The 19,776-nt window shown below is 46.1% G+C and overlaps 1 protein-coding gene across 8 annotated transcripts in view; it reads right to left on the bottom strand.

Annotated features, from left to right (window-relative positions):
- Positions 1 to 19,776, bottom strand: part of PDE1C (phosphodiesterase 1C) — a 516,178-nt gene that overhangs the window by 416,135 nt on the left and 80,267 nt on the right. For 4 of the 8 annotated variants that reach the window (XM_081080155.1, XM_081080153.1, XM_081080145.1 and 1 more), the window contains exon 1: positions 17,940 to 18,433. The exons of the other annotated variants lie outside the window; for them this stretch is intronic. In XM_081080155.1, coding sequence (XP_080936281.1) covers positions 17,940 to 18,024 — 85 coding nt within the window. In that variant the 5' untranslated portion in view covers positions 18,025 to 18,433. Of the gene's footprint in view, positions 1 to 17,939; positions 18,434 to 19,776 lie in introns of those variants that run through there. 8 annotated transcript variants of the gene reach the window in all.

The following is a 19,776-nucleotide window of genomic DNA, read 5'->3' as shown; positions in this document are numbered from 1 at the left end:
AGAATATACTGTACTCACACACACAAACAGAAAGGATATTGTAAATATGAAGAAAGAAAACAGTAAGTACCACTTAGTAGTATATATCCAGGGAATCATTTATATTGAAAAAAAATAAAATTGATAGGGAATATATAATTCTCATAAACACTATAAAACAAGTTACAGTGTAGCAAAATATAGATCAAGCTAATACTGAAATAGGAAGATAAATTTACAATAAGAAAGCTTTTAACAAACAAGTAATCTTCATCAGGTCAATCAGCCAGAAAAATAAAGGACCTGAATAATAGTATTAATATAATTACTAATATGGATAATTAGTTTGGAGTAGATAATTTTAACTAAATTAATTTAATAAATATATTGAATGCTATACACGAAAACAGAAAATATGCCCTGTTTTTCAGTGCCCATGGAACATTTTTTAGAGGTTATTTAGAATTAAACCATATAGGAAGTTGCTAAATCATGCTCTTAACTACAACCCTACCAAGAAATCCTACAGACTTTTGAGGGCGAGCTAACAAACTTAAAGTCCATCAAGAGGTAAAACGAGCAAGAATAATCAAGAACATTTTGAAAACGATGAATGAGTGTAGCCTTGCCATACTGGATATTAAAATGTATCACAAATAACTATGTAACATTCACACGAGCATAGGAAAAGACTGACTGATAGAAAAATGAAACAGAAATTCCAAAAGGAGACTCCGATGTGTATATGCATAGGTGTGTAACACAATTGCTTCATGAAATTAATGTTTTCGATCAGTGCAGGAAAAAATGGATAAATTTAAAAGGGAAACAAAATTAAATCTCATCACAAAATAACTTTTAGATGAATTCAAAGACTTCAGTTAAAGATTTTGTAAAAATAAAAATATGAAGTACTAGAAGAACAGAGTGATGCATATTTTCATAATCTCTTCAATGTGGATTTTTCTAAATACAAACAATAAATGTAAGAAAAGATTGGTTCATTTTAAAATTTAATGTCTGAACATCAAATTAAGTTTAATTTAAAAGGCATATTTACAAATAGTGAAAATTATTTGCAGCAAAGATCACCAAAGTTTAATAGGCTTCATATATAAAGTTTAGATAAATTAGAGAACACTCCAGTAGAAAAGAGAATATGCTATTTATAAAGAAATATAATGTTATGTATAAAAGAAACAGTACATCAGAAAAAAGGTTCAAACTCAGAAATAATCAACTAAATTAACAGAAGAGATGTGTGCCATTTTTTGACCTGTCAAATTACAACTTTTTTAAAGATTGAGATCCAATGTAAACTAAGGGTCAACCGGCAAACACATACTCTATGTGTGGAATTGTAAACTGGTTCAACATGGGGGAGGGGGGTTAAAATATATACTTCAAATGCTTCAAAAATATTCAACTCTTCCTACTCAATAACTTTACTTCTAAGAAGTTATCCTAAAGCAAAAAGGATTTATAAAGATATAAAAGCAACAATAGTTACTAGGTGGTGTATGGGACAGCCAGAAAGAAGAATTTAAACGTCTAACAAAAGAGACCAGCTAAATAAACCAGGGTACCTTAAAACCTCCATTGAAAAAAAAACTATTGCTATGAAATGATATTAATTGTACATTGTTACATACGAGGAAAAGTAAACAACGATCCAGTGATGGTCCCATATGTAAAAAATAATGAATGTACATATGTGTAACAACTCTAGCAGAAAAAAAACATAGCTTTATCAAAATGTTAGTAGTGAGGCTCTGGACACGCTGATATTACAAGTAGGATTTTGTGTTCTCCTTGCCAATTTTTATAAGTTTTTCCACAATCAACATGTACAACTTACATAATAGTTGTTCAAATAATACAAGGATAGTGGTGATCTCATGCTGAAAATCGTGAAGCTTTTTCTCCTTTCAAAAGCGTTAATATGCTAGTTCTTTCACTCCTTAGCATGAAAGAAAGTACCATGGATTCCCATTAATGGAAAAAGACATGGCTTGCCATCACCCTGAGGGACACTTTCAGTGAGACGATTACAGCTGCTATGAGAACAAGGGGAGGATGTGATGTCACCAATGACCCAGTGACTGTGATCTTCCCATCCCAGTGCAGAGCTCGCACTGCCAGCTGGAAATCCAGCGGAGACTTCATTAAGGGCATCTGCTCGGTAATTACTATAAGTTTTCCCCGCACAGTGCATCCAACTCTGAAAACAGCCTGACGCAAAGGGCCTCCACCCCCCACTTCATCTCAGCTCAGACTGACAGCCCCCAGAGACCTGGGGTCAAGTGTCAGCAGCCTGTAAATGCATCTTTGATCAACAGGAACCTGGAAGAAAGAAGCAGCCAGAAGACTCTCACGGAAGCAGATGTGAACTCAAGCCTCAAGGCGTTTAACTGAGGGACCTGGTATCGCATCTCCCTACCCTCCCTACCGGTAGAATGTTTAAATATTGCCATGTCCATTAGACAAAACCTACTACACCTCTAACCCACGGAAAAGAAGAGCACAGAGCCATGACTTCACAGCAAGCCAGAGAGTCAATTGCAATCTTTTGCACAATGAATTCTCCAACAATGGGTATGAAATCCTGAGCCGCTGTTCACACAGTGCTCAGCACAGAGCGGGGACAAGCTGCTGAATGCAGAGCCAGACAGACCTGGTTTCGAATCCCAACCCTATTACTTCATCTGCGGAGCCTCTGTTTCCTCGCCTAGAAACTGAGAAGAAGAATGAGTACAAAGGGTTCTTGAAAACTAAACATAAAGCTCTGAGCCTAGCTCCTGGCACTCAAAAAACTTAGTTTCCCTTTAAAAAAAAAAATCATAGACAACTAGGAGGATAGGTCAATGAATTAATTGGTCCCTCCTTAGGTCTTGACAGGACCACGGTCTCATCCCTGGCCTCTCTCTCTGGCCACTGCTACTGCCAACCATAACAAGAACATGCTGTGGTGTGGTTACACGTGCTGTTTTCTTTGCCTAGAACAGCATGGTGTGGTTACACGTGCTGTTTTCTTTGCCTAGAATGTCCCCCAAATCTCACCCCTGCCCATCCCATCCTCAGCCTCATGCAGTTCCGTGATTCCCAAACAAAGCTGCACATCAGACTTCCGTAGAGAGCTTTCTAAAAACACACAGGCCTGGACTCCATTCCATAACTACAGAATCAGAATACCCAAGCCATAAGGCCCAGAAATCGTTAGGAAACTCCCTGTTTGGTTCTTACACAGCCAGTCCTGGCAATACTTGAAAACCACTGATCTAGTTAATTCCTACTTCTTTAAAATTCAGTTCCAGGACCCTCATCCGTTGCTGGTGGGATTGTAAAATGGCACAGCCACTTTGGAAAACAGCTGCGCAGGTCACTAAAAGTTAAACACTAATTCACCATACAACTCGGCAATTCCACTCCTAGGAATCTACCCAGGAGAACAAAAACATACGTCCACCAAAAAACTGGTACGTGAATATTTATAGCAGCCTTATTCATATTAGCCAAAAAATGGAAACAATCTATGTCCATCGATTGGCAAATAAACAAATATATATATATATAAATATATATATCAGTATAATGGATCTATTCAAAATAAAACAGTGAAGTAGTTAATTGTATACATGTTGATGATTGCACACATAACTCTGCAAATTTACTAAAAATTGTGAATTGTACTTTTAAAATGGGTGGACTTTGTGGTATGGAAATTATACCTCAATAAAACTGAATGAAGGGAAGGGAAGGCGGGAGGGAAAGGGAAGACAAGACAAATGAGTCCACACCTTTGCTGACTCCTGCAGGCAGTGAGACCTGCCTCCCTCAGCCTTTATAAGTCCTTCAAACAACACTGGGCCCAGGATATTATTCTTTAACATCAGTCTCCCCGTAAGCCACACACTTTTAAAAAATGAGAAAATTGTCTAAAGTCTCTTTATATTTGCAGGGCAGTTAATGGGCACCTAGCAAATGTTTGTAAAAGAATGAATGAAGGAATGAGTGAGCAATGGAACTTTCGGTTGAAAGAAACCAGAAAGAAACATTCTGGTCCTAAGAGATGAATACCCTGTTTGCCTCCCTCATCCCCCTCGTTGGGATGCTATAAAATGAGATGTTAGATATTCCAATAGTGCTTGGACCTTTTACCAAAAGCATGTCTCCTAGGTGTAAGAAGAGCCCTTCCCTGATATCTCCATGCATAGTCAGGCTCACACACAACCATGTGAGCTTTACATGCCCTGAGTTCAAGTCCTGCTTTCTTCACTTCCCTGGGAAGAGAGAGAAAGAGAGAGAGAGAGAGAGAGGGAGAGAGAGAGGGAGGGAGGGAGGGAGGGAGGGAGGGAGGGAGGGAGAGAGAGAGAGAGAGAGAGAGAGAGAGAGAGAGAGAACATGTGGGGGTTTGTGGAAGGCATATGTTTGTATATAAAGTGTGTATGTGTGTAATTGGTGAGACAGCACTGCCCAAACAGACCATACTGTGAAATGCTCAGATAAATTTCACATGGTTTGTGGGGTATCAGGAATAGAGAAGCTGAAATGAGCACAAAAGAGGGCTTAGGCACTAAGTGGGAGTGAGAGCGAGCTGCGTAATGTTCAATGCCCATACTTACAATTAAGTTGTAAAAAGCAGGTAGTAGAATAGCATGGATGGGTCCCATTTAAATATAAAACTGCAATAGACTATTACGTGAACCTAGGATAAACAAAAAGATGGAAACAGACTTACCCAAATACTAACACAGGTCATCTCTGAAAAATGAGGTTTCCTTTCCTGAGTTCCTAAAATGAATATGGATCATTTTTCCAGGCAAATAAAATTAATAATCTTATCTTCGTTTTCTTAAAAAATGAAGTAAGCCATTAGGAAAATCAAGAGAGCCTCCAGCCCCCACAGGCAGCCTGAGAGTTTGTCTGGTTTGCTCCAAAGAGAGAATGGGTACTCAGAAGGACACAGAAAGGCCCAGATAAGGAGGAGGAATGCCTCACACACGGTCGTAGCAAGTCAATCCACAAGAGTGGGACCAGTCAGTAAACACTCCCGGAATGCTTTGCCACAGTACAGCCAGGGAGTGCTTTTGAGAACACAAATCTGATCATGTCACTTCTGCTTAAAACCATTAGTTGCCTTCCACTGCTCTTGAGAAAAAGACCAAACCCTTCCACTGGCCGACAAGAACTTCCGGCCACCTCTGCAGCCTCTTCTTGATCCATATTCTTCCTCTACGTAGCCTCCAGCCAGAGGACCTTTGCACAGGACCCACCTGGATGCTCCCTCTTCCCTTCATCAGGGAATCCCAGTCCTCCAGACCAGGTTCCGTCCCGCTACCGGCTCTCACACAGCACCCCGGCCGATCCATCAGAGGATGGAGCACAGTGATGCCCCTCATGTATGGACCCTGCCAGGCTCCTCAGCGTTACTCACCTTGTATTCCTAGTGCCTAAAACAATAGCTGAAAGGCTAAGTGACTGATTACAGTCCCTGGGCAGGCAGGGACCCTACAAAGTATGGGCCTAGACAAAAGCAAAGACAAGATCGTGGAAGGCTTGTGAGCCCTACCTGGCAAGGTAGGCTTGACCCTGCCAGCAATGCAGAGCGCCTCGGTGGCTTTAAACTGGAGGGCAGCAGGGTCGGCTGTGTGTTCCAAAAGAACACTCTAGCTGCCGAGTTGGGAGGAGTTTGGAGGGCAGGCAAGTTGAGAGGGAGCGAGACCACTTGGAACCATTTGAAATTGCTCGGTCAGAGAAGAGGAGGGTCTGAACTAAGGCAAATGAGATGGAGGGGAACGTATGAACAGAAAAGAGTTTCGAGAAGAAAATTTACAGGACTTCATGAGTAATTAGAGGTGGGGGTGGGACACAGGAAGTGACTGAGATGGTTCCCAGATTTCCGGTTCAGAGGCCTGAGCTTTCCAACATGAAGAAACTGGATTTGAGTCATGGTTCTGAAACCAGTCACTTTGACTTTGCCATGCCCCAGTTTCTCCGCCTGTAAAATGGAGCTGCTCAGGGTTCTCTTGCAGGGTTCTTGGTAGAATCAAATGAGATGATGTTTTGGGAAAGTGCTTCACAAACAGTAGAACCTTATCATTGTCATCATCAGCATGGGGGAACCGCCTGCATCATCACCCCTAAAAACAGTCTCCTTGCGTAGTCACTAAGACCAAACTTGACAGTCTTACACAACTGGCCTCAATGCTGCTTCTTTTCAACTTTTTCACTGTCTCATGAATGACCCAGATGACAAAGGAAGACAACGCATCTTGGTAGAGATGGGTTTCCCTGGGGCCCAGCAGATGGTCCTGCTGGCCCTCCTTAAGAGATGCTGGACTCCCCTTCAGTTCTCACTGACTTGACAAAATTTGAAAATCTAAAGTAACTTCCAACTGTTAAAGAAAGATGAGTCATTAGACACAATGTGCCTTTCTTGGAAATTATAAACTAGTGACTTTAAAATAGAAATCCATCCACTTTCTCACTTGCTGCCTACATCTTATTGTGTTCATTTGGGATCCCTGTGCCCAAGAGTCAGATGAAACAATGCCAGCTTTCTCCTGGGGCCGCTCAGAGACACGAGGCTTCCAAAGGGCTGGAGGGCTCCCCTACTTGGTGATTCCAGGGTGAACAGCTAAGCCGGCCGAAATGCCTTCAGCTTTGGCAGGAAGGAAGGAAGGAGAAAACGGTAGGGAAATGAACTAAGATTTATGTGTACCTGAGATGGTCTCGTTACTGGACCAGCACTTTCTATACGTCATATCATATACAGACATTATTATTCCAACTTTGTAAGCTTCAGAAAGGTAAAGAGAATAGTCAGGTATCTAGCTCATAAATGGTAAACATCAGAGCTCAGCAATTCAACCTCTGGTTTGTCCAAAAGTAAAGAAGGAATAGTCTTTCCACCATGTGTACCACAATAGTTCTTCGAGGCGCTCCCCAATAGTCAAGATGTCTGATGCACAGAATATACCATATCATTCAGCAGGTCCAATATAGCATTCCAACCCCCCCCCCAATAAAAACATAATACAAAGTGAAAAAGGAAAGAGCACTGGACCTGAAACTCTGGAGACCTTTGAAACCCTCACTTATCAGTCACTGCCCCACTGTAACCTCTTGTAAAAGCTGGATTAGACCGTTATAAAAAGCTCTTTCTTTAAGGCTAACCAAGTGGTAATAGTTGTTAGTGATACGAGTCCAGGATAGCTGATCCTTCTCTTAGGGTCTTCTCCCAGCCCATGGAATCATACCTGAGCTACTCTATTCTGTTATCAAGAAGAGAGATGCACCAGCTACGTACAGAAGAAGCAAGAAAAGGCAGAAGTCAGCAAATCAATTTACGTGATTTCCTCTCGGAGAAACAAATCTTGGCAGCAGCACATGTGGACGAATAATTATGGATGCCGTCTTGTCTGGTTTGGCCCTCTGTCCAGCAGAAGCTGCCCTCCAACAAGTAAAAACCAACTTCCAGTAACTCTGCCTCCAAGCACTCCCAGGGCCCCTTGGGGAAGGCCAAGACCTGGTTCTCAGGCCAAACTCCTGCCACACTCCAGGGCCTGCCTGCCAAACAGCACAGAAGTGCCAACCGGCTCTCCCCAGAGCAGCTGGCACCAATTACCAGACCCAGCTGGAAGCCCTCGGCTCTCCAAAGCCATGGCCTGGTTGGAAATCCCACACTAAAACAAAGACAGCCTTGCAGCTGTGCCAGCACTTGACCTAAGTGGTTGGACAAGGGCTGTGGAGGCAGCCAGGGGGCAAGCTGGTGAGCACCATCCGGGGAAGCAGCTGTGGGTCTGGGAGACCTGCCTGTTCCCTGGCTTCAGAGCCTCTCCATCATCACCATCAACAGCTACCAATTGCTGGCACCTTACGTGAGCTGGGTTCCTACGCTCCTCATCCTATTGAACTCTCCCAAGGTCACAACAAAGAAGGACGTGTTATCCGCATTTACAAATGAGGGACCTGAGGCTCAAGGCGGTTAATGAATGATCTTTCCGCAATGACAGGGACAGGAACTGCCAGAAAGGGGGCTAGAGCCCAGGTCTTCTGCATCCCTTTCCTCTCCACCCTGCATCCTGGCGTAGGAGAGCTAAGTAAGCATCTACAAAGGGCCTGGCAGGTAGAGGCTCATGGAGCAAAGCCACCAGTGACTCACTGAGTCCTGAGAAGTGATTAGCTGGTTGAGGGGATGGGAACATTTGGAGGCCCGCCTGGATTAACAAGAACAATTGGACAGCATTGGACACTGAGGCCCAACGACTCAAGAGTGAATGCCTTTTGGCAGAAGGGCCAGTTTGAACAACAGAAAGCAGAAGGCCAAGGTCATCCTTATGGCTTTTCAAGGACAGTACATATGGGTGTTTGATCAAGCCAGACTCAGAGTTGGTTATTACTATTTTCATGTTAATAATAACATTATTGTGGGAATATGTTATGGGTATATATTACAAATTTGTAATAATATTATGAAAATAATATGACAAATATTTATATAGAACTTAACTATATACCAGGTGCTATCCCAAGTGTTTGACAGACATTCACTTATTTAATCCTCTTATTAAATCCACGTATTAAAACCCTAGAAGACAGGTAATATAATTATCTTCATTTAACAAATGAACACATCGAAACACAGAGAAGTTCAGTAACTTGTCCAACCACACAGCTAATAAACTGTGAAGCCAAAATTCAAACCAAGGTAATCAAGCTCCAGAATTCATGCTCTGAATCGCTACTGCCTCTCGAATCCAGCAAGCATTTATCAAGCAGAACCCATGTTAGGTGCTTCCATAACTACTCTCTCTAATCACATTTATTGTTCCTAACAAACAAACCTACTAACATGAATGGAAGTTTCACATCACATCAGAATGGAGCTAACCCAACAGGCAAGCAGAAACACTCAGAAATCTCCACCATTCCTCCATTTGCCACTGGAATTTGATATCATAAAGCGAAATGGCCAGAAAGCCCAGGCAGCTACACGTTGACATTTTGGTTCCTTCCTTGAGTCTCGCACAATGATTATCTATATTAGAAAAAAACTCCAGGATAAAGTCTTGCCGCCTTTGTTCCTCATCCAGAACACTTCACTTCTGACACTTCTGGTCATCAGCTGTGTGGGGTTTCCCCACCACCACCACCTCCAAGCAATTCTGTGACGCCAGCTGAGTGCCCTACAATTTAACTCCATTCTGATGCTACCTGGAGAGAGCTTCACATCCCACAGGTTAAAGGTTCAGTGATATGAGAGACTGTCCCCCACTTCAGATGGCAATCACAAGTAGCAGGTCCCCAGGTTCCCACAATTTCTGTCCAACTTGGCTACAACTCGGAGGTTCCCACGACCTCCTCCGCTTTGGATCTGATTATTTCCTAGAACAGCTCCCAGAACTCAGGGAAACACTTCCTTACTTGTATCAGTTTATTAACGGATATGATAAAGGATACAATTGAACATAAGGCGAGATCTGGGAGGGTTCCAAGTGCAGGAGCTTCTGGCTCCGTGGAGTTGGGGTGCTTCACACTCCTGGTACATGGATGTATTTGCCAAACTGGGAGCTCCCCAAACTCCCTACTATTAGGATTTTTATGGAGCCTTCACTTCCAGTCCTCTCTGGAGAGGGCAGGAATGTAGGGGTGCCGAAAATGCCAAGCTTCTAATCGTGGCTTGGTCTCTCCAGTGACCAGCCCCCATCCAGGAGCCACCCACCGTTCATCGTTAGGACAAAAAATGCACCTACTGCCCTTATCACTTAGGAATTTACAAGGCTTTTAGGAGCCCTATGTCAGGGATAAGTCAAAGGCCAAATATTAGAAAACCAGATGCCCCTCGTGCTCTGATCACTTGGGAATTGCAAGGGTTTCGAGACCCCTGTGCCAGGAACCCGGGGCGGAGACCAACACACATTTTTTTCTATTATCTTACTTTATCAAATTCCCCTGTGAGTGAGAATTACCACACAAAGTTGTATACACAAAATCAAATCGGCTTCAAGAATAATTTCAACTCTGAGCTCTTATCTAGTCCCACATCCAGTTCGCCTCCACTGTGCTCTGCGCTCTGCAAAGCATCTTTCATCCAAAATTCCCAGGGCACCGCACTCAGCCATTCAGTCCACTGTACCTTCCCACTCTGAGAAAGCGACCATGGCCTTCAGGACGAACAGCTCACCTCCTTCTGGGAGTGGCAGGAACCACAGAGCTTTCCTTCCCCAATCAGTTCACTTACAGATGGAGAAACTGAGGCCCATGTTAAGTGACTTGCCCAGAATTAAAGAGCAAGTTAGTAAGGAATTAACCCCATCTCCTGATTCTGACTCCAATATATGTTTTCCACTCCACTGCATTTCCCCCCGTGGCTCCCCCTGCCTTTCCACAGTGCCTAGTCACCAAATGTTCCTGAACTTCCAATCAGTACAGTGCTAGAGATAAATGTCTGTGTCCCCCCAAAATTCACAGGTTGAAACCTAATCCCCAATGTGATTGAATCTGGAAGTGGGTCCTTGGGGAGGTAATTAGGTCATGAGGGGTGGAGCCTCATGGGATTAGTGCCCTTAGAAGAGAGTTTGCTCCAGACGGATCCCTCCATCCTTCCACCATGTGAGGATACAGAGAGAAGATGTCCATCTATGAACCAGGAAGCTAGCCTTCACCAGACACCGAATTTGCTGGTGCCTTAATCTTGGACTTCCAGCCTCCAGAACTGGGAGAAATAAATCTCTGCTGTTTATACCCTGTCCACGGTATTTTTGTTACTGCAGCCGGAACAGTCTGAGACAAATAGCTAACAATCCTGAATGCCTAATATGTGCCAGGAAGTGCACCAGAAGCTTGAGCCGCATAATGCTGTCCATGGGTCCTACGTAGACGCTTCTGCTTTGCAGCCCTTACCTCCATAAAATAGTTTTTTAAAGCTTTTTAAATATTTTCCGGGACTGCATTGGTATGAAGAACATTAATATTATAAATGAAGACATTTTATTCAATCTAAAATTCTGTTTTTTAATTCTGATCTTTAATTCTGATCTCAAGAAATTAAAATATTTTCATGGGCTCCCAAAAACACTGTGGGCCCCGGGCATGGTGCCTACCGTGCCCAGCAGATGTCAGCCCTGCTCGGAGCTCTACCTGCATCACCTCATTTAACTTCCCAACCCAGCAAGGGAGATACTATGTATTATGTCCATTTCACAACAGAGGACACTGAACTTCAGCCATGTGATGCCACCTGACCACGATCACAATAAAAGATGGGGTTCAGGCTTTGAACCCCAGGTGTCTACCTCCAGAGCTTGTTATGGTCTGGACACTGTTAAGTCCAGTGTAACCATCCTGGTCCCCTTTTCCTGCTGTGTCCCAGCACAGATCACCAAGCCAGGGTCAGACGGTCATTCCTACAACACTGTTCTCCTACCACCCCAGCTTCTCCATGGCCCCCAGTTGGATTCTGCCCATTACTCTGCTCAGGTCTGTGGAAGCTGAGTAGACATGCCTGGCACCCTGTGTGGCTCTGGGAGGCACATCCGTCCATGGCAGAGCAGCGGGGCACCCAGGGCACATTTTGCTCTCATTCCCATCTGGTGTCAGAGCCCAGCACAGTTGCAAAGGGCAGTTCTGGCCAACACTGACCCACCTGTGAGCCTGCCCCACAGTGGACCCACAAGTCCTCAGGTCACGCCCTCGGACCTTCACCCACTCCCACTAGAGCCAGCTCTATCACAGTATGATTTCAGGTGAAGGGAAAGGACATCGAGCGAACACGTACAATGTGACAGCCAGGCACTGCCCATGGCACTGCACTCCCCTGGCCATGGTTCACCCAAAAGGAAGGTCTCAGTAGCCCCGCTGCTTCTGAGAAGGAAACTGAGGCTCAGAGAAGCTAGATGACTCACCTAGCCAGCACAATAAGTCTTTGTGAGACTGCAAAGCCCAGGGTTCCCCACTACGACAGGCACCCCACACGTGTGCACTCCCAACCCCACTGTGACAGCCTCATTCCTCAAGACAAGACACAGCTTCCCTGTGAAATGAAAATGCCGTGAAAGGGCGTTTGAACCAGTGCTAAGTTTTCTCTAATAACAAAAAGCGTCTTAAAGGTATTTTAGAATGAACAAAGCAATGTTTTCCTGCAGCACCACATTCCTTAACCCTCAGCACAGCTCTGTACCTGAGGATCGTGCTCCCCGCTTTACATACAACGAAGCTGAGGCTCAGAGAGGTGACGTGACTTGCCCAAGATGCAGAAAGGGGACCAGAGGGGGCGATGAGTGCCAGAGCAGGCACTGTGAGTCCCAATTTGCACGACCCCTCATGCCACATCCTCCCCCTCACTCCCATCCCGTCTCCTCAGAGACGTGAGGAGCTAGAGGGAATTGTGGCTGTAGAATATTTTACTATGGATTCTTATCCAGTTCTCTGCTTCCCCCCCACCACCCCCAACCAGTGTACAATGCCCATAGGTCTTGCCCCACCCAGACAGACAAGACACTTGCCCAAAAGAGCACCAAGACCAGTCTGGGCTGAGAAAGTCCTCAGCCATGTGCACAAGGGAGGCCAGGTGCCTCTGTGCCTGGGCTAGAGCGTGGGCCACACCACTGTTACATGCAGCCAAGTCACCCTGGCCTTGACCCACGGAGCTCTGCCTGCCCCAGAACCCCTCTAAGAGAAACACCTGCCAGCAGACCGCCTCCACTGACCATGGGTTCCCAGCTCACAGCACGGCAAGGATGGGACAGGGAACTCGCACTCTAGCCCCTTGGGCACCTGATTGCTATCTGGGGGCCCCTTGTTTTCCTCCACTGGGACAACCCCACAGAGAGAAACAGAGGGGCAAAGGAGACGGTGGCAGTTGCTATAGGAAACACATCCCTCTGTTAGCAACACCTCTTCAGCACAGGCCTAGAATTTTCCACAACACAACCAGCTTCATTATTGAAGGAAGCCGCTTCTTTGCCATACGCCCCACCAACTTCACTTTCTCCCAGCCCTTGGCTTCACCCACATCCTTCTGACACCCTAGAGGTCATCACCGAGAAGAGAAAGAAAATAGGGCCCTCCCTGAGCCCCACTCTCATCTATAAAATGAGCATCAAAGCAGATTGACTGCGGCCCACTCAAGTGGTTTAAAAAAAGTGCTTTTGTGTTTTGCAGACATACTTCAGTTTGGAAGGGGGGCGTTTGTATGGGGAGAGGTGTGTGTTTGTATTTCAGGCAGCTTCATGGAGAAAGTAAGAATCTATGAGTCAACTTAATACAAATCCAAAAAGATAGCCAAAACCCAGAAGACAAGGAGCGTTCTTCTGGAAAACAACGATCCTACACCTCTTCCCTCTCAGGCCCAGTCGCACAACCATCCACTGTGATAATCATTATTACCACTTGTCATAATCCTAAGTTCAATGGTTTCCTGGGGAGAGGGCTGTCAAATCACAAAGGCTCAATGGCAGGCATTTTCTGGATCACTTGTGTGACCTCATAGGTGTGTTTCCAAGACCTTCTGACCACATACCTGATTCCATGACCTGAGAAGATGCTAGAAAAAGGGCACAAGATCAACAGTCCTGGGCCACAGGTGAACAGGCGGCCTCCAGTGGTGGCAGAGCAACAGCCTTGTTTCTTCAGCCTCACCCTCCTCCGAGAAGCAGCCCCGCGCCACCGTGGCAATGGCCGGCTCTTTCCGGTCTGCACTGGCTCAGCCGACCTGGTTTCCCAGGTCTCTCTTCCTCGAGACAAGGGACTGGTCCCAAGGCTCAGACAGAAATAAAGTCCACTGTGGAAGGCGGCATGGCACGGGACAAACCCTGGGCTCACCAGTCAGGCCCGGCGTGGTTTGAACCCAACTCTGCCACTAACTAGCTGGTGACTCCAGAAAATTATTCATCTCAGGGTCTTAGGAGTTTCTTCTCCTATAATGGGGTCAAAACAGCGCTCTTTCAGAGTCGTCGTGAAAGGTGATCGAAGGAGCTGAGTAAAACACCTAGTCCAGTGCCCGGCCCACACCCCACAGCTGCCTCGACTCACACAGCCCTAACCGTCAGCGTCCCTGCAGTCCGGTCATAGGCCCGTTCAGGAGCCCCAGGCTGCCGTGTCACAGGGAACCCCACAGTGTTTCTCCATGGGGGTGTTGTTGGGTTTAGGGCGATTCCTCATAGATCAGGACCATCCAGTACATTGCAAAACGTTTAACGCCTCTGGCCTCTGCCCACTGACTGGCCGTAGAGACTGTCCCCAGCCTCCCAGCATGGCCACTACCAAAAGTGCCCCAAATAATACAGCCCCGGGGAGTATCAAGCCCGGTGAAGACTGAAGCCTTCTCCCTGCCCAGTCTGAACCGGAAGTGGATGCCTTCCCTCAGCCCAGAAATGTCCACTCTCGGAGAGAAGTTGTGTCAGGGGCCCGCCAAGGAAAGTTAGTTCTTGACCTTGCCACAGGATGGGTCATGCCTCCCCTCCTGCAGCGCCTCCAAAACCCCCATTGTCCTCATAGGTCTCCTCTGGCAAGAATCTCTTGAGCCGGCAGTTTCATAATGTGAATTCCTTTAGTGAAGTCCTTTGACCCGGAGATTTTGCATAATTAACAGACTAGAAGAGGAAGTGATTCCTAATGACAGAAGGTCAGACACCTGAGAAAAGGACACATCTGGGTACCACCAGGATCTCATCAGGATTCTTCTCACTGTCCACTTACTCTCCCTGCTGACACTGTGTAACAAGCTGGCCACCACAGGTGTCGGCTACAAGATATCTGGATGCTCTCAAATCCTGACTGCCATTGCCATAAACCAGTGTTGCAGGAATGATGAGTCCTGCTGCTTGGAAGAACTATTTGTCAGAAGAAGAAATATACATCACATGCGCAGATATATGTACATGTGTGTATATAATATATACTATTGATAGTAATCATATAATTATGTGATTACTATGTAGTAATTATATAACTATAGTGATTAATGTATAGTAATTATAATTATGTATTATATATAATTAATATATTAGTTATGTGTATAAGTAATATATATACATTAAGAGTACTTGCAAATTAATAAATGATAAAGTTCTGCAAAGAAGAAACATACAAGCAAGGGACATGAGAAGGCAATTTTACAAAAGCAGTGAAAGAAATGTGGCATTGAGATATTACCTTCCACCTCCCAAACCAGCAACTTTTAAAAAAATTATAGCGTCCGGTACTCATCAGAATGTGGTGAGTACCTGATAGATTGCTGGTAGGAGTGTAAATTGGTATTTCCAGAGGGTAGTTAAGCAATATGATTTTAAAATCCCTAAAAATATACCTACCTGTGGATGAAGCAATTGTATTTCTAGAAATTTATCCTTAAAAAGTATTCATGGATATAGTCAAAGATGTACTCTTTTTTCATTGTTTATTATGGCAAAAATTAAGAGCAACTTAAATAGCCAACACTAGGAAATTGATTAAATACTCCACATGTAGCAGAAACAAAACTAGTTAGATAATAAATAACAGATTACCAGACATTGTGATTGCATTTTGTTTAAAAAAATTGTGTATAAACAAAAAAGTACTGAAAGTATATGCAGGAAATGTTAATGATATTAAAGTAGCATTGGGTAATAAAATTCTTTCTTTTTGATTATCTGTTTTCTAAAATACCTGTATTGGCCTAAAATTTCTAAAATGTCTCATATGGCACTTACCAGTTTCTACTTGGTAAAATGTTATGTATGAATATGTCACATCACCCAAAAAGTACAAATTCTTTCAATATAAGGTCTGAGTCTGATTTATCTTCATAAACTCCCCATGATATTAGCTTGGTGCCTTGAATAATTACACCAATTACCATTTAGTGAATGTTTGCCATGTGGCAGGCATTGTGCTAAATTATATCTTTTAATTCTATCTTTTCATTTTCACACAGTAAAATTCAATAAACATTTGTCGAAGAAGGGTGGGAAGAAGGAGGGCAGATGGAAAGGAGTGAATGAATAAATGCCCTGAGCTGAAATGAACGGGCAGCTCTCTCACCTGGAGGTGACCAGCTCACTTTGGAGGAGGCTTTGACCAGGACACCTTAGCAATCTGCCAGACCTTTGCTTCTCATGGGGATGGGAACAGGAGGAGGGAAGGGGCTGGGAGGGGGAGGACCACACCATAAACCTGGGGTTCAGAAGCCATGCTTTTTGGAAGATAAAATCTCACAGAGCATTACTAGGCAAAACTTAAAAATCACTTCTGGAATTTTTCTTACCAGATTCAACAAAATTAATATTAACATGACAATGGCCTTTTAATGAATCACTTTTGACCTTGGCAACTTTTAATTCGTTTCTACAAACACTCTCCAACGCCCAACATCCCCGTTAGAGAGTGGAAGATGAATTGGACAGTCTCATCCGTAGGAATTTGTAGTGCAAGGAAGGCAAGAGATAGGTGCCAAAATAAATAATCCGAGGCAGGGGTGAGCTCTTACAGATGATTGTGAGGCTAAGGGGAGTGCAAGGGAAGAAGTTCTTGCTGATGGGGAAGGAGGGCAGAGGAGATGGCAAGTGAGCGCCCGGACAGACAAGATTTCTCAATGCACAACTGGGGGGACGGCATTCCCGGCTGTGAGAACAGCCCAGCAAAGGCTCTGAGGGGTGAGATAGGGTGTGTTTGGGCAAGGCAAGCAATGATGAGTGGGTGGAAGAACCAGGTTTGAAGTGACAGTTGAGGCAGGAAAGGGAAGCTGAACAAAAACGGAGTGGCTTGGGAGGCAGGCTAGCGTGTTTAGACTTAATTCTGGAAGTTAGGTGTTCAGCCCAGGCCCCAGAAATCTTGGGTCACTTCATTAGAAGGAGCAAAAGGTCCAGAGGTAAGCACATCTCCCGCGGTCTCTTCTTACCCCTAGCAATTTCCTGCTACACCTCCAAGGATGTGCCACCAAAAAGCAAATTAACATGCCCCTCATTTTCAAGGGCTTTGGGGTTAAGTTCAGACTTAAAGGCACAGTGTGGTGACCTGAGCACACTCAGAAGTAGAAGTTCCAGAACAACTCGTTGGCCCCTAGCTCTCCCCTACTGCTCCCCAAACTCTGACATTCCACAGAGGAAGCCTCCCCAGCTTTGCCCGCCTCCTGGGAAGGTGAGGAAGCAAGCTCTGGACCAGTGGTTTTAAAACAGTGCACGGCGTGGGACCAATAGCAAAAGCATCAAGCGCTGGTCACCTTAAATTCTGCCTCTGAAAGGTCAGTCCGGGGGTCCTGCTCCCTCCAACAGCCGTGAAGATCCCTCCAGCCCTCTCTGGTTCCCCTCGTGGTAAAGGGTTTGGGAAGGAAAGAAAACAGGGAGACACTGGGAGCCCAGAGGACAGCAGACCGCTGTCACACTCCGCGTGTCTCTCGTTCCTACCACTGCTGGCACGGCTGTCATTCCTCATTTCTACGGGTCTCCGTCTTGCGTCTCTGTCTCTGGATTTCTGACCTGGTGTCTTGGTGTTTCCCTTGATACGCCTGTGTCTGGATGTCTGTCATTCTGTCTTTCTGAGGGTCCGTCTGAGGGTCTCTGTCTTCGTGTCTATTCTACCCACGCCTCTCTGTCGCTGACTTCCCTCGCTCGGCATTTCTCCCTCCATCTCTCCACCCCGCTGCCTCCATCCCTGACTCCATCCCTCCTCTTCTGACTTAAGTTACTAAAATCCCAGCCAGGACATGGAGCCGTGAGGAGAGGCATGACTCTGAGCTCGCTCCAGCTGCCAGGCGAGAGCAGCGCGAGGGGCACCGTGGGCGCAGCGCTCGGCCACACGCGCGACTCCTGGCCCTGTCGTGGCTCCGGGACACACCCCCCCCCGCCCCCCGTGGCGGCTCAGCCCGACCCTGACCGCCCCCCGCCCTCGCTTGGAAAGGACCTTCCCTGCCTCCGGAAAGGGTGTTTGCCCAAAGCAGAAGTCACACCGAGGGTAGGAAGGGAGTGGAAAGTTCTCACCGATGGTGAAGCTGTAGCCATCGATGCTGAAAGTGGCGCTCCGGCATTTTTTGAAGCCCTCTTTCCTGCTGCTGGCTTCCGTCATGGCTCTGCCGCCCGCGTCCCTGGACCCCCGCGGCAGAGCGCGCAGCCCCGCTCGGTCCCCACTCCCGGCCGCGCCACGCGCTGTCCCCGCAGGTCCCCGCAGGTCCCCGCAGGTCCGCCCTCGCTGCGAGTGGAGCGCGCCAGCCGCAGGCACGGGGACCGCTAAGTCAGCTAAGCGCTAGGCACACGGAGGACTCAGCCAGCATCGCAACTGCCCCATCTCCAATGCCAACTTCCAGGTGCGACGAGACGCGCTAAGAAAGGGTGGCACCGCGCACGGGGCGTGGGGGGGGGGCTGGCGAGTGCGAGCCGAAATCCCTCGTCGTTTCCACCCTAATCTCTGGGAACCGCTGAAGCCAGCGAGCTACAGGCACGTCTGTTTTCTATCTCAGCTTCGCTTTCCCCCCTCTAGAGGCTAGTGGGGTTTGGGGACCCAAGGGAATGGCTAAGAATTGGCGTCGTACTTCTAGATGTTTTCTCTGGCATGCAGGAGAGCTCCCAACAAGCACATCAACAGATGGAAAAGCAAACATCTGAGCCGGGCAGATGCTGCCAAAGTTTACTCCAAACAAGGAAGTGTGTGGGGGGGGGGGGTGGGGGGGTTGCCACGCCCACTTCCTCCCAGCAGCTGTCCCCTGAACTAGCCTGGAGCCCCAACAAGATTACTTCTCAACAACCCCTGGCCAGAAGATAATTACCAAAGTAACCCACATTTGTGGCCAAGCGCTTTCACACAAAGACTCTAAACTGTGCAATTTACAATTTACAAGTCCTAGCCCATTCCAAATGGCTTGTCCTAGCTCTTTCCAATCTGATTTTGCCAAATATGAGACTCCTGGAATTTGTGGAGGTGGGCAAGGTTTGCCCACAGCTAACTCTGTTGCTACAGAAGAGGAAACTAAGGCCAAGAGAGGCTTGACTAAGGTCCTGCGGCTTGAAAGTGGCAGTGCTTGGACGCGGGAGTTTCATTTAATGACCACCAATTTAACCACTAGTCCTGCCAGTACCTGAAATGACTGAGTTAGGCAAGCTTTAAACAGGGGAAATCATTCCCGGAAAATCATTCCCGTGAACCAGCAAGCAATTAGTAAGGATTTACTGTCGGCCTGTTCTGTATCAGGGGTTGTGGTGCTCACCTGAAGAAACCAGAAATGAGACCCTTGGTGGGGTCTGCCCAGTGTCACATGTGGAATGACATGCTATCTATGCTCAGCCTACTGGGGGAACTACAATGAATTTAACCTCATTTGTTGTGATGGAATTTGACACAATGAGCAAACACTGAGTGATGGGTCCACACATCTTCGGAATCTGACTAAAATTAGAAATCCTCCCCCCAAAAAAGGCACATGTGCAGTATTCTACATACAATTTCAGGGGACCCATAAAACCCTCAAGCTCACTGGCCCGCAGGTTAATGAATGTCTCAGGAATTGAATCTTCTTCAATTGACCATATATTTTTAGCGAAAAGGGTATTTTTCATGTCAGCTATAGTTGGAACTTCAGTTATAAATTCTCTCAGGGAAGACCCACAACCACACTCACATTGATGGTTTGCTTAGGTCAATGGCAAGATCAATTGATCCAAAAGGCAGTGGGTGCCACGGGCCTCACGGCCCATCTCAGCTTGGGAGCCCGGGGGTGCTCACACCCTGAGGTGATCCTTGAGACTGGAACTGGTTACAAACTGAAAGCTTGAAAAGGGATCTATGGACAGACAGACCTGGGTCTGAAATCTGCCCCACCGCTTA

Source organism: Rhinolophus hipposideros (assembly GCF_964194185.1).
Source record: "Rhinolophus hipposideros genome assembly, chromosome: 18".
Taxonomy (NCBI): domain Eukaryota; kingdom Metazoa; phylum Chordata; class Mammalia; order Chiroptera; family Rhinolophidae; genus Rhinolophus; species Rhinolophus hipposideros.
The sequence above is the reverse complement of the archived record's forward strand: the minus strand, read 5'-3'. Positions and strand labels throughout refer to the sequence as shown.